At 34.3% G+C, this 14429-nt stretch overlaps 1 protein-coding gene across 1 annotated transcript; it reads right to left on the reverse strand.

Moving 5' to 3' along the window:
- Positions 1-284: 284 nt before the first annotated feature.
- On the reverse strand, positions 285-8318 carry LOC145662010 (uncharacterized). The gene is made up of 2 exons (XM_081727348.1): positions 8221-8318; positions 285-721 (listed from the first exon to the last, which is right to left on the reverse strand). Exons 1-2 carry the CDS (start codon positions 8266-8268, stop codon positions 446-448), a joined length of 324 nt encoding a protein of 107 aa, XP_081583474.1. The 5' UTR covers positions 8269-8318; the 3' UTR covers positions 285-445.
- Positions 8319-14429: the final 6111 nt, after the last annotated feature.

A 14429-nucleotide genomic window follows, 5' to 3' on the forward strand; every position in this document is an offset into this window, starting at 1 on the left:
ATCTTTTGTAGTTCGGAAGAAATAAATGTTTGAAATATGTTCTTTCTTTTTGAATAACCCTGTATATCCCGAATTTTATTTAATTTTGTTTGGTTATTATATTTTTTGCTTTTATTAAAAGTATTTATTAATATACATGTGGATAAAATGTTAGTACAGAAAACTTTTTTCAATAGTTGTTAAACCTGATAAACTTTAAGGACAATTAACAACCTTAATAACATTATCAATATTTTGATAATAAATAGCAATATTATAATTATTCAAGAAGAATTCGCCCTAAAAATCCAAAACAAGTATGGTGCATTTTCTATTGGTAACTAAATGTTATACTATAATCATACACTTTAGTTCAGAAATATGCTATAGTTTAAATATCGTGTGCTTAAATATAACAATACATTTAGGATATTATAGCCATACTATTTTTTAAACTGAACGTGTGTTATCGCCGACCAGCAAAAGCATTAAATGGGAATCCTGAAATTTGAGTAGCACTTTGTGATACACTTCCAGGATTCGTGCTATTGGTACTTGAATTGCCAACGGTTTGCACTTGACTGAGAACATTTCCTGGGTACTGTTGTCCTGGTTGCTGCACCTGTGGGTAATAAGGGTATGGTGGTGGATAGTACGGTGGATATCCAGGGTATCGGACACGATGTCTGCTGGATGTATCTACCACTCTTGCACTTTGAACTGACGAACCATTTGTCTCGATCTGAAAGTAGAATTAATGTACTATATTTTAAGATACAACGATTGTTAATTATTTCTAAAGTTTTTATGTTGACTAACTTAAATTTGAAATGAGCCAGCGGAATACTTTAGGTACTTACTCAGAATGGTCGATAGCACCTGCTATAAAATTATTTTTTGCCTCAACTGTTGCTGAAGTTATTAGAAAGAAGGCAACATGTAGCTTAATTTTCTGTTGGACCAGGGAGAGAAAGGGAATTGTGGTGTTTAGTTTCACTTTTGTCCCAATCAGCGTTCAGAACCAGCTCTGTTACATTTAGATGCGACACCCTCTAGATTTTACAGTGTCTTATGAAGCCAATATTTTCAGTTAGTTGCTGAAATGCTTCCACAGTTACTACGTCGCTTTGTTCAGTAACTTTTATCGTGTTAATAAAATTTGTGTTAAGGCTTTTTGTGTTGTTTTATCGTGTTAAGGCTTTTTGCTTACGAGGAGGGAAAGTGAGACCCAGTATTAAGTATAGCTTCACATATTTAAAAACTAATACACACTAGTACATTGAGAAGTAACCCCTCCATCAGGCACGTAGCCAGAATTTCGTAATAGGGGGGGTCCGAGACATGAAATACTGTGGTTATCACACCAGAGTTCGACTATTCTAAACTATTTTACTGGTAACATATATTGGTTCGTTTAGTCAGGATTTCGTGATAGGGGGGGTGGGAGTTTGATATGAAATATTGTGGTTGTCACACCAGGGGCTTGATCATTTTAAACTATTTTACTAGCAACATATATTGGTATGTTAAGACTTTAAAATTAGGACATGTTAGCAAGGGCGCCGATTTCTCTGTAAATTTGGAGGGGGGTTCATTCAGAAGGCATATATGAGGATTTTAAGGCAAATTGCATTCAAATTATGCCAATATATTGTATATTCATAAATATAACAAGGGAGCCCACATGACCTTTGGGGGGCCGGGCTCCCTCGGCCCCCCAGGATCGGCGCCCATGCATGTTAGTAAGTATTTTAGTAACAAACTATGAAGAAATCTCGAATAAAAGAATATTTAAAAAATACTTTTTTTAAAATTTTACAATATCTACGTTCCTTCTTTTCTTCATCTAAATGTAACAATTTTCCTTTCATTATGACCTCAACTATTAAAAAAAGTACTATCCAATCATGTATGGTAAAATATTTATAATATCTGCGTTCCTTTCTCTGTTGAATCAAATGTTAACAGGACTTGCTTTCCACATAACTTTTTTGTTTTATTTTTCCGTCAACTACTGCCTGTTCCAAATGACAAGCTAAAAGGAGCAGTAGAGAATTGTTTTCGAAATAACATGTTTGATACTACAGGGAAGCGATGATAAAAAGCTATTTTTATTTTTAGCTTTATTTTTATCTTTATATTTTATCTTTATTTTTAACGCTGATTCTTCCTATTTCTTGTTTCTTTTTGTTTCATCCCTCCTTATTTTTTAATTTCTGGTCCCGAAGGGGGGGAGGGGTCCGGACCCCCCGGACCCACCCCTTGGCTACGTGCCTGCCTCCATCAGTATAAATAGTATGGAGGTTTGGAGCGTGATGAATGGTTAATTTGTGTGCTTTATGTGTATCTACGAGTGCTCCACATTGATGATGGTACTAGTTTCGGATATACAAGCAAATATAATGATTCACATTCCACTCTAATAGCAATAACTTCTGTCTATAGTTCCGGAACTGAAAAACATTATTACTGTAAATTCAAATTGATCATCCATTCTATCGAAACAGAAAACAGATTAATAACGAAAATATGTTGTGTTATTAGCAGTATATTGTTGTCATTGTTTGGGAATTCATCGTCGGATTTCATCTACGATTTAGGCAATATTAGACGTGCGCAAACATCTAAACATAGACTCTGAAAGAATAGCTTCTCAACAAGACTAAAACTTAAATCTTCTCCGCTCTTAAGAAGTTAAAGCTAACTTCATAATCATGATAGAGCGTAACCAATATATTACTAATTCAAAGAAATTCTTATTAACTCTTCATAACATAATAGTGTTCAAGGTATGTATTTAACCTTATTAACAGTTGAAAGATTAAACATGCGTTGTATATGTGTGTTTTTAATAGGTGCTCTGCACTTGCCCAATCTTTGTTTTTGAGCCTATTCATTTGCATGGGAGAACATTATTTTCTTTTCTCTTTTGAAATCTTAACTGTATCTCTTACTGGTTTTTTGCCTTTCATTTGACTTTGCATTGAAAATTAAGACTATTATATATAAGAGGATTATTCAGTAAGTAATGAATCCAAGGTGATACCTTTATTTGTCTTTTACAGGTAGTAAAGACACAGGTATCACCGTGGCGTATACAGATTTCATGGTTTGGGCTACCACTAACCTTTGTAGCATCTGTATATTATTATTATTATTATTATTATTATTATTATTATTATTGCAGTTTAGTATCCACGTTATTATAGTCTTCAAAACACAAGAAAACGTTACAACACACCTTCCATTTATCAAGTAGATAAATATGATTTTCTCTCCACCAGCAAGACATATATATCTTATTAGTATTACCGAACAACGATCGCACGTTTCTACCTCTTCTGTTCCACGAAATCACCCTACATTTTGCTTTGCAGGGGTAATTCTAATCACCACAGAAAATGGAAGTTAATCCAGTAATAAAGAACACTGAAATAAGCAATTAGCCAACGAAGAAACGTCAGTCTGTAAGAGCCTTGCCAACGGAAAACAAATAATGAAACAAATATTTACAACAGCTATGCCAACTATGACAAAATTCTGTAAAACATTTTTTGTGTATGTGCGTTGATGCAAACCACTACCGAACGAGGCTCAAGATGTCCGAGACAATTCCGCGAGACCTCCAAACTGCCTGGTCATTCCTTTGTGTAGTTTTCCTTTACTCTTCGCTCACGACCAAGAAACCGATTTCTCGAAAAGAAACTGCTGTTACATGGCAGTCCGTTCGTTAGCTGTCGGCGGAGGTGAAGCAAAGGCGAATGCGCCGATACGATTCTCGCTGTAGTAGCTACATACTGGTAACTGCTGCGTTGTCATATCGAAGACCTCTTAAGATAGCGAGACAGACTACGTAAGATCTTAGTCGATCATTCGGAATACATGTAGTTCTCAGAAAGTTGTATCATTGAAAGAAGACACTAAAGTGTAAAATTATCAATATAATTCAATTTATATTAGAATAACTTTGTTTTGTAATATTCTAGGGCTACCACAGGTAGGAACTGTAGCCCATAAAATACGCCACTGAGGTATCAGTAGACAGCTTGCAATGTCAGCTACAAATGGTGGAAGCACTTTTCAACATAGTTCCCATTACGGGCAACACACTTGGGCCAATGTGAAACAAGGTTTTTCCTGCCGTCTGCGAAGAATTGTGGTGGCTGCTGGCGACATATGGCCGAACTGCTGCTTCCACCTTCTCGTCACAACTATAGCGTAGGTCCTTAAGTTTGAGGGAGAGCCACAAGTCGCAGGGCGCGAGGCAAGATGAGACAGAATGTCAAACGCTTTGCCAGCAGATGGGACAACTTTGAATTTTTTAGGCGGATCTTTTGTCTCCGAACATTCTTATCAAGATAAGGACAAATTCAGGAAGCTTCTCTACCTGAACAAAAATAAAATTCAAAAATATGCAATTTTATTAAAATACATGGAGATTCATCAGCAGAAGAGAACTATTGTTGATCCTAATACAGCCGATTGTCCAAAGATAACACCTGTCAAATATTATTTAAGAAAACTAAACGGACACAACGATTGCTTGTGTGCGAAATATTTTCAAGACACAACAGGTGTGTCTCGAACCAGACTTTGTCTTATCGCGACACGCTTTTTATCTGGATGTCTCCTTACAGAGAATCGTGGAGGGTCTCAACAAATGAAAGAACAAGAACATGTTACAGAAAACATAATAATAAGACTCATTAAAAGATACAGGTACAGGCAAGTTCACCATGCTCGAAAGAAATGGAAAAGATCCTGCACCTGAGCTAAATATCAATGCTATGTTTAAGCGTTTTTGTAAGTAACAAGAGAAAAAAGGTCGCAAGAAGTGTCCACTCTAATAATTCAAAAGAATATTAATTTAATCCTGGCTTTGGGAATCCTCATTCAGATGCACGTTCTACATGTAAAGCACTGTTACTTACAGCCAAAAGATGTTGCAATGATTCCGAAGCTAAGAGAAAAATCTTGATAAAATACTGAGTGCACAAATTAAGAGCAAATTAATTTTCTCAAATAATCAAAGAAAGTATCGAGCCACAGATAGATGTATTTTTTTGATATGCAGAATTCAGCTTCTCCCGAAGTTATCCATTAATAAAGAATTCTATTCAAGACAGGTGCAGATAACCTCTGCATAATGAGAAATAAGATATCTATAGATAAGTCAGAGGTATCGTTCTACACTCGGTTGGAAACTCAATCAGCTCGAGATGGAAATGAAGTAGCTTCAGCCTTACGAGATTATCTGGAAGAGCTTGAGAGGAACCTAGTAGAAGAGATAAAGACAAACTAGGTTCTTCGCTATTTTTCGATTCTTCTGTGGCTCAGAATAAAAATAACATATTGATGGCAAACGTAGCAAGATATTTGGAAAGGTCCAGGATATGTTCTAAAGTTTAGCACTATTTCCTCATTTGGGATCACGGTTTTATGCCTCCAGGTAGACTGTTTGGTAATTTGAAAAGAAAAAAATCATATAAACGAAAAGAAGAAATTCTTTCTCCATGTCAATATTTTGACATGATGAGCAGTCATGGAACTGTGAAAATATTAGGACAGGATTGGAATGTGTGTGATCTGAAAGAAAAATCGAATTCGGTTCTCAAAACAAGACAACCATTCAAACTTTTGAAAACTCAAGTTATGCATTACAACAGAGCAAGCAAGACAGGCATTGTGACATTTTCAGTAGCATACACATTATCAGGACCCATAACTGAGGCTGAAGTACTGAAGCCAGGGAAGAAAGGATTTAAGGCTTTGAGTGATTCTATTATCAAACACGTCAGCAAATAAACACGTCAGCAACAAGACAATTGCAGACATTTAAAAAGCTGATGCAATACTTTGACGTTCCAGAGAACGAGAGAAAATTCTATGAATACCAACAACGTCTGTGTTAATGTCGAAGACTCTGACACTGAAATTGAGTGAAGAACATACACAAAAACATAAATACTCTTGCTGAAGGGACTGTGGTTGCCCTGATTTATTCTTTCTCCTAACAAAATTACCCACAGTGATTACAAAAGACTTAAGCATTCATACTGTGGTCATGTCAAGGTTTCGTATTGATTATATGTTTTTAACTTTTATAAAAAAATTAACCCTGAGTGTACTTGTTACAAAAACACAGTAATAATTTGTAAAATATGTGTAGTACAAATAAAATTAATTCCTTGATGATAAACCACCATTAAATCTAAAAATAATCTGGAAAAACCATCAGTAGTACATCAGAAAGTTTAATGTAGAAAGCATGTTTTGTAGAAACAGCAAGGCTCGTAGTTTACTACAACAATAATTTTGCTTCACAGTACATTGACCCAAATGATAGTCTCAATATGCAACATCAATTAACTTAAAAACAAGAATGCTATGTTTAACCTCGTCTTAACGAAAAACAGTTTTTTATTCCTACTGAAAAAAATCATCTTTTCACAAATCAAATTTTAAAGAAACGGTTCTCAATTATTACTGGAAATTGATGCTGTCACCGATTTCGAACATTAAGAAAAGCATAGATTCTAATGTATTGAAATTTCATTTCTTATCGATAGTATGAAACATTATAAATAGTAGCTCTTATTTGTAAAAGGATACATAATGATCGCTACCCGCTGTTGCAATGTTCTGTCCAAGAAACTTGGTAGAAATTCAGAATTGGATAACAACGAAAGCTGCTTCTCTTACATGTAAAAAACAAAATAGAAAAGTTTGGTGAGGTAAATGTAGGGGGCGCTGATTCCTACTTCGCCCCTGGCGCTGTAATAACTACCTACGGCTCTGACTTTAGCTTATGGTTCTGGTAATGGGAAGACAAATATAATTAAAATCCAATGCTGGAAAATATTTTAAAATGTTACTTTGAATTTTGTTCTGGTAGGCATAATTTTACTTTTATACATATTGTTAAGAACAACAACAAAATTACGTCTACTAAACATTTTCAACAGGTGCAGAGTTGTTTAAAAATAAATTCAAATGAAAGAGGTACAATATGAAACTAATGAGGACTGCATATTGAAATGCCAGAAAAATACAAATGCAACAAAACCTTTTACATTGAGATACAATTAAAATTTAGAGCTATGAGATATCTGAGCATGGTATGATTTCACTAGTGCGGCAATGTGCGGTTCAGCCTTCGTGACGCACATTATCAAGCCATGTAAATACGCAATAGCTTTTTTTAACAACTGTCCAAGTTTTTGTTAACCGAAATTAGAAATCACTTTATTTTTTTTAATCATATGACCCAAAATTAAGGGAGTTATGAAGTTTAAACATTTTTCAAACGGCCTCCATTTTGAAACAGTATGACGAACCGCACTCGATATTTGTAATATGAATGAATTGGCCAAATTTAGTTTTAATACATTCGCTTTTAGGGAAGTTAGTGTATCCACTATATACAAGAAATGGATTCTACTATTACAGAAATAGATGGATATCGAAAGGTACATTAAAAAGTCTCACACAAGCTTATCACAAACCAGAAATTATAAAGGGGTCGTTGGCAAGAAGATGTGATAAAATGGGTCGTTATAGGAATTAAGTTGAGAATCACTGCTTTAGCTGATATTTCTTATTCAATCGAGTGTGGTAGTTTTCTGATTTGCTGCATTCTAAATACTATGTAAACAAGTTATAATAGATGTCACTTTTAATGAATTTATACATGGAGGAACAACATGAGTTATTTATTTATTTTCTCAAGTAAACAAACTTAGAAATTATTCAAGTTCCTTACCAAGATCAGAAGAAAATATGATAAAGCAATCCGAAGAATAATTTAGAGGCATAAAGAAGTTATCTAATGCGATGATAAGAATATCCTATTGATCGGTACTACTTTAGTTACTAATCCAGGGAAAAATTGATTATTTGATTATAATTTTAGGAATCAAATTCGTTAAGGACTTTTACGTTTTTAGACAGTTGTGATCTAAAATTCATTGAGGGCTATGTGCACATATCTAGGTGCCATATGCACCTTCGGAATGAGAGTTGGGTTTGACTTCTATTTTTAACGCATCTACTTTTTATTGATATCACAGTAAATTTGAACTTCCATTTCTCAGTTAGCCTCAAATATATATGGGTAGGTAGATAGAAAGATAGATTTATGAACTAATTAAATATATGAATGTATGATTATTTATGAATATAAATTTATGGACTATCTGAATATACAAATAACTACATAAAATTTGGAAATATAAAACTTACGAAAGTCAAGCAGATCACAGCGATAATGATTGATATTCTCAAGAACATGTTTCGGAAGAAGATAATACCTACTCCTCTCACCAACGATACAGTTACAATTAACCATTGAATAGGCAAAAATATCTGCTTTTATCAGTTTATTCTCAATAGAATTGCAAAGTGTATCTAATGCACTAAGACGCTCATATTATGTTTTGTTATTTAATGTAATTAAGAGCACTTTGTTGAGTGAACTTGAATACAAGGACACACATGCATTGCAACGTTCTAATTTTTCCAACCTCGGAAGTGACCTAGAAAAAAAAACATATGCGAGGATATTTGTTTTATTTCTTCTCGATTCATAGAAAAGTATTCTCTCATCATCACTTCCTTTTACCTTGAATTAATGCATATCTATATAATTCACCTTTCATTATTTACAGCTCCAAACATAGTAATGTTAAATATTGTAATATAAATATCTTTGCGAATGTTTTTCACGTGATACTTCTTATGTAATAATAACTACAAGTTACTGTTGAAATCGAATTACTAATACTACCACTGTTCAAACAGCATGGAATTTTCAAATTTCCAATTTGAGCTGTGGACTGCTGAATAATCGTCGGAATCAGCTGGTATTTCCAATACTCGATGTTGCGGATCATCCTAGAAAAAATACGACTAGTGTTAGGATGACCTTGGTGGGAATTATCACAAATTCCCGACTGATCACCAACTAATAAGGATAATTGATTAAATTTAGACTTCGAACTAGTATTAGGTGCATTCGATATTACTCCAATAGATCAAGTACAATTAGATTTCGAAACCAGATTAGTGTTATTATTATTTTCAATCTTAAAACTACTAACGACGTCCTGGAGGGAATGTCTCGATCACCTGCATTTCTATTTAGAGACTCATTACTACCAAGGGGGCGTGGTGGCTTAGTGGTAGAGCGTTCACCTCCAGTGTTTGGGGTCCCTTACTCGATCCCAGCTCGTGTCGTGTGGACTTTGTGGTAGACAAACACCGTGCTCGTGGGTTTCCTCGGGCCTCTCCCGTTTCCTCCCACTTTCTTCATTTCACCATTTCATTCATTTCTCATCATCACCGTCTCCTTTAGCCTACCCGGCATAACCATGAGATGTAAAACTTAAGATTTCATTTCATTTCATTTCATTGCTACGCTGAGATTTGTTCTACCTTGAGTTCGAAAATTTCTATGAGATTTGCTTCTTGAATTAAAATCCAAATACTCCTCTTTAGCTCTCTTATACAATTCAATATTGAGTCTATTTGTTATAAACAAGTTAGTAGATTGTTTGCCAAACATGTGTTAGCTTCTGTAATTAGAATTTCTTACACAAATATAGAATAGAAACAAAGAAAAACTCATTCTCTAAAAGCTCGAAGCGACGTGCTACGGCCAGAAGTGCTCAATGTGTTTACAAACTAGGAATCTTTTCTTCAAAGTCCCCGTGGGTGAATGAACAGAGTAAAGAGCTACAACTTCGCAACACATTTTGACAATGAATCGAATTCCATTCGCTTTTCTTTCTTTCCTTATTTCCTTTTTAGTAGTTCTTTTAGAATAGTAGGATATCTATAAGATCTTCGAGTCCGTAAGAACTCAAACAACATAATAAGAAAGTAATTTTTGTTAAGTTTTCCTTTTAATCTGCCTATCTACACAGAAGCAGAGTATTATCAGTAGAGACCGGATGTTAGGCAAAATGCCTGTTCTTTAATATTAAAAATATGATGAAAAATAACGATTTAAAGTTTATATGGGGGTTATAGTTTTTGCCTATTTCGCCTCTTCCTGCCTAAATAATTGTTTAGTACCTAATGTTGCCTATTTTACGTATTTTCTTCAAAAGAAGACTTTATTGGGAAATATATGTAATTTCGTATTTCAAGTAAGAATTATGTCTCTTCCAAGAAATATAAATGCTGTATGTAGTGATAAGATGCCGTAAAACTGTAGACTATTCAAATTTGGACTGTTATGTGTAGTGATAAAGTACTGTATAGGATGTCTTTACCAAATACAGGGTGTTTCAAAACAACACCGACAAACTTCGGGAGGTGATTCCTGACACCAAGATAAGACAACAAGTATAGACCAACCAGGGTTCACAAATGCTTCCTTTCGTAGTTATGGGCAGCCGAAAACATGAAAAAAGTGAACTATAAAGGTCCATAGCTCCAATACTATGGGCCTTTCCGTAGTCGGGTCAAGACTTCACTTAGGAACTATTATGTGCACTATCCAAATATTCATGTTTCAGAATCCTACGGTACTTTCGGAACAGTTTTTATAAAGGGAGTAGATGAGTACCTGAAGTTACATGCCCGTAGCCGAACTCCCTCTATACAAATTGTTGCCTGACTACCGCTGGATTCTGAAACATGAAATTTTGGACAACGGACATATTAGTTCCTAAGTGTAGTCTTAACCCGACTACCCTAGGTCCCATAGTTTTGGAACTATGGACCTTTAAATTTCATTTTTTCGTGTTTTCGGCAGCTTATAACTAGGAAAGGAAGCATTTGTGCACCCTGGTTGGTCTATACTTTTTGTCTTATCTTGGTGTCAGAAATCATCTCCCAAACATTGTCGGTGTTGTTTTGAAACACCCTGTATACATGGATTACATGCCAAGCTTATATTAACAAACAGGTATGTTTCAATCTTCTTTGAACATTACCTGTGACTTGAATTTATTTTTTAATTGTATTAAGTATTTATCTTAATTACTTCGAGTTACATTTTAGCACCTATTTTTTAAATTTTATGTGCCTATTTGCCTGCCTATTTTCCAGGTTTTTAATACTTAAACATCCGGTCTCTAATTATCAGTAATAGCTTTTGTATAGTTGCTCCTCCTATCTCTTCGTAGCACGGCATACAGATTAACTTCCAACTCACATAAACAGAAAAACTGAGGCACAGACAAGAAACAATTCACAGGTTGGTATGAAGCCTTAGTACCATGAATGAATTAGAAAATAGTATCGTTCTCAAACCAGCCGATGGCGCATTACTGTAGCTGGGTTTTTCAACTCTTAAACATATTGAAAAATATTTTTCTTCGTGTAGGTACACTAAACAAGGAGCACGATCATATCCACAAGTTTTGGTACAGATTTCAAGAATGATTTGTTTTCTTCAAATAAATAGACAATTTTTTAAAGTTTAGATGTACGAAACAGAGTACTTCGAAAGAATAGCATACATATAAGCATAAATCATACCACTCTAAAAATGATAGTAGAGCGAATAGCTGATATTTAAAAAAAAATACATAAAAAAGGCGCAATCAAACGTTCTTTTCTAGTGCGATAAAACATTTGATACACTCACATGACTGTAATAAACAATACAGTGCTGTCTGTGAGACGGGAACATCCCAGTTTATTTTCTGAACTTGTACGAAGTTTCTGATACAGTTCACATCACCTCAGGTCATCCTGTTCTTGCGTTATAGAGAGCCGGTTACTACTAGAATAAAATCGGAGTTTCACTCGCACCATTCCAACAATTATGGATTCCTTACACAACTTTCAAAATTATTGATCCTTTACAGGTTGGGAAATTTCTTTATGTTATGCAGGCCAGTTTTACTGACGTCATATTGTTTTGTTCCTTACAGCCTTTATATGAAATTACATTTTCTGAAGTGATAAGGGAAAGTCAGTTCTATTAAATGTAATGAGATTTATTTCAAGCTGTTATTTTCTAAGAAAAGGAATGAGCGCCTAAATTCGAGCATGAGATTTTCAGTTTCACATGTTAACAAACATAATATGTAAACTTCTAACATATTATTAACAATTTGCAAGATTTTGCCTTGCCTTGGGCAAATTTCCTCCCTGAGAACTGTTTTGAAGATTTCGTTATTTTTCAAAGATTCAATGAATAATTAAATGTTTATGTTTAATGTTTATTTCCCCACTGATGTGAATCTATAAAATAATGGAATAAAAATTTTACCCTGCACCTTCATTCTTTGTTGATTAGTAGAGATGTACACTATTTACAGGTGAAGGATAGAACAAATTGGGTGGAATTAAAGAAGAAATGTCAAAAAACCAAGTGGTTGAACAGGGACTGTTCACATTAGAAATAAGCTCTACCACTAAGCCCAGTTAGTTTGTTCAGGTATTTAATGTGGCCATCAAAACTGATGCCATTTATTAGGCCCTAATTTAAGGGAGGGTTGATGGTACTTCCTCCCGAGACTTCACTCGGGAAGATATTTCACTATAAATGAAGACTAGCTCCGAAAGGGTGTTCACATTACAGATATTTATCACTAAATTATTGACATAATTTGAAGACGCACACACACCATTGAAGTAGGTTTAGTTTATTAAGTTCATTCTTGTTTCTTCTTAATTTTGTGACTTCTTATTGTAACCTATAGTTACATTGAAAAATACTGCATTGTTCACTTCTCTCCCAGAAGTTCTGTCTCTAATCTTTCTAAAAATAAACAATTCAGTCATATTTCTTCTCTGTCTCTCTCTTTAAATCAGTCTTTAAATTGCATTACTATAGGTAAATCCCTACATGTAAATACCTATAGGTATAGATGTTTGGTACTCCTTATGCCAAATATACTTTGAAAGTTGGAAAACTTGAATATGACAATACTTTCCAAATACCGATTGCGTAACTTTTAAAACATTATTATTATTATTATTATTATTATTATTATTATTATTAGTAGTAGTAGTAGTAGTAGTAGTAGTAGTAGTAGTAGTAGTAGTTGTTGTTGTTGTTGTTGTTGTGTAACTTATCTTTGGATGCATCAGTTATCAGTTTGGATGTATTTTATCAGATTATTTAATCTGATACCGTGTTATTCTTACATTAGTCAGCAGGAGCCACACAATACTATTAGTGATAGAACATACTAGCCTCTGTCCTGCTGGAAGGGTCTTCCGGAAGGACTTGTGTCGTCCTGCTGGTATAACACATATCCCCAATGGAAAGAATATGAGTTTGTCCTTCCGGAAGAGCAGAAAACCTTCCAGCAGTGCGCATTTTAAAATATAAAATAAAAAATATAAGAGTAGGTTTAGTATTCCCCAGTTATCAGCGAAATTCGATCTACTCCACACATGATTGATGTTTAATGGATCAAAAAAGGAGCCTTTAGAAAACATCTCGCCATTATTGAACTAACATTCGCAACAACGTGATGACTTTATTTCCATCAGGAGAACTTTGTATCCTGCCGAACGTATACAAGTACTCTAACTTATATGTAAACATGGTAGGATTTCTAGGACGTTACGTCCTGCCGGAAGGACGTTGCACGGTTTAAGGTTTGTCCTGGTCATCTAACTATATAAATCCCGGCCTGCAATTTGTTTTATTACGAAAAAGCCAGTGACCAACATACACTTCACATAAAAATGCTCACAAAATAAAATAAAAATAGTGTCCAAAACCTATATATATATATATATATATATATATATATATATAAAGTATAAATTGGATATCAGATCGAAGAATTAAAGGGATAAAATAATGAATCAAATGCAAAATGAAGTAGAGGTCATGAAAAAGCAACAGAAAAAATACAAAATAACTAACGAACGATAATAATAAAACCAGTAATAATAAATTAAAAATATAATAAACCTAATAACTATCTAACTCAATCACATGGCAAAGAGAAGCGATCATGTGGTCACTGGAAAAAAATGATAGTAGCTCAACGGGAAAGCATTGTCATGTGAAACCAAAAGTCTCAGGTTCATACTGAGATGTTCGTAGATTTTTTTCATAGCGTAATATCCTACGAAAAATCTCATTATACTTAATGGAACATACATCTGAAAGATGTATTTTGCACGAAGGCTGTTACAAACAATAGAATTTTATATAAATAGTAAAATGCAACAGAATGATACGAATGTGCTTCCTATAGTATATTAATAATGTCTAAATCTATCAATGGTTTTGAATGTTCAATAAACCGATCCATAACTATTGAATTGGTGTGATTGAAAGTCCTGTTTACGTCTGATGGGAAACTATACACTAGAATGCAACCAATGGTCACACGTATTTTGTCACTTCCTCCGTACATGTTAACAAAAAACAGACTGACACACCAGTCAAACAGGAGGCGCTATATTGTTGATTACTTGTTCTGGAACCTTTTTCTACTCGCGGCAGCATGAATTATCTGTGACTCAAC

The sequence above is a fragment of the Thermobia domestica genome, chromosome 10 (assembly GCF_964235325.1).
Source record: "Thermobia domestica chromosome 10, izTheDome1.hap1.1, whole genome shotgun sequence".
Taxonomy (NCBI): Eukaryota; Metazoa; Arthropoda; class Insecta; order Zygentoma; family Lepismatidae; genus Thermobia; species Thermobia domestica.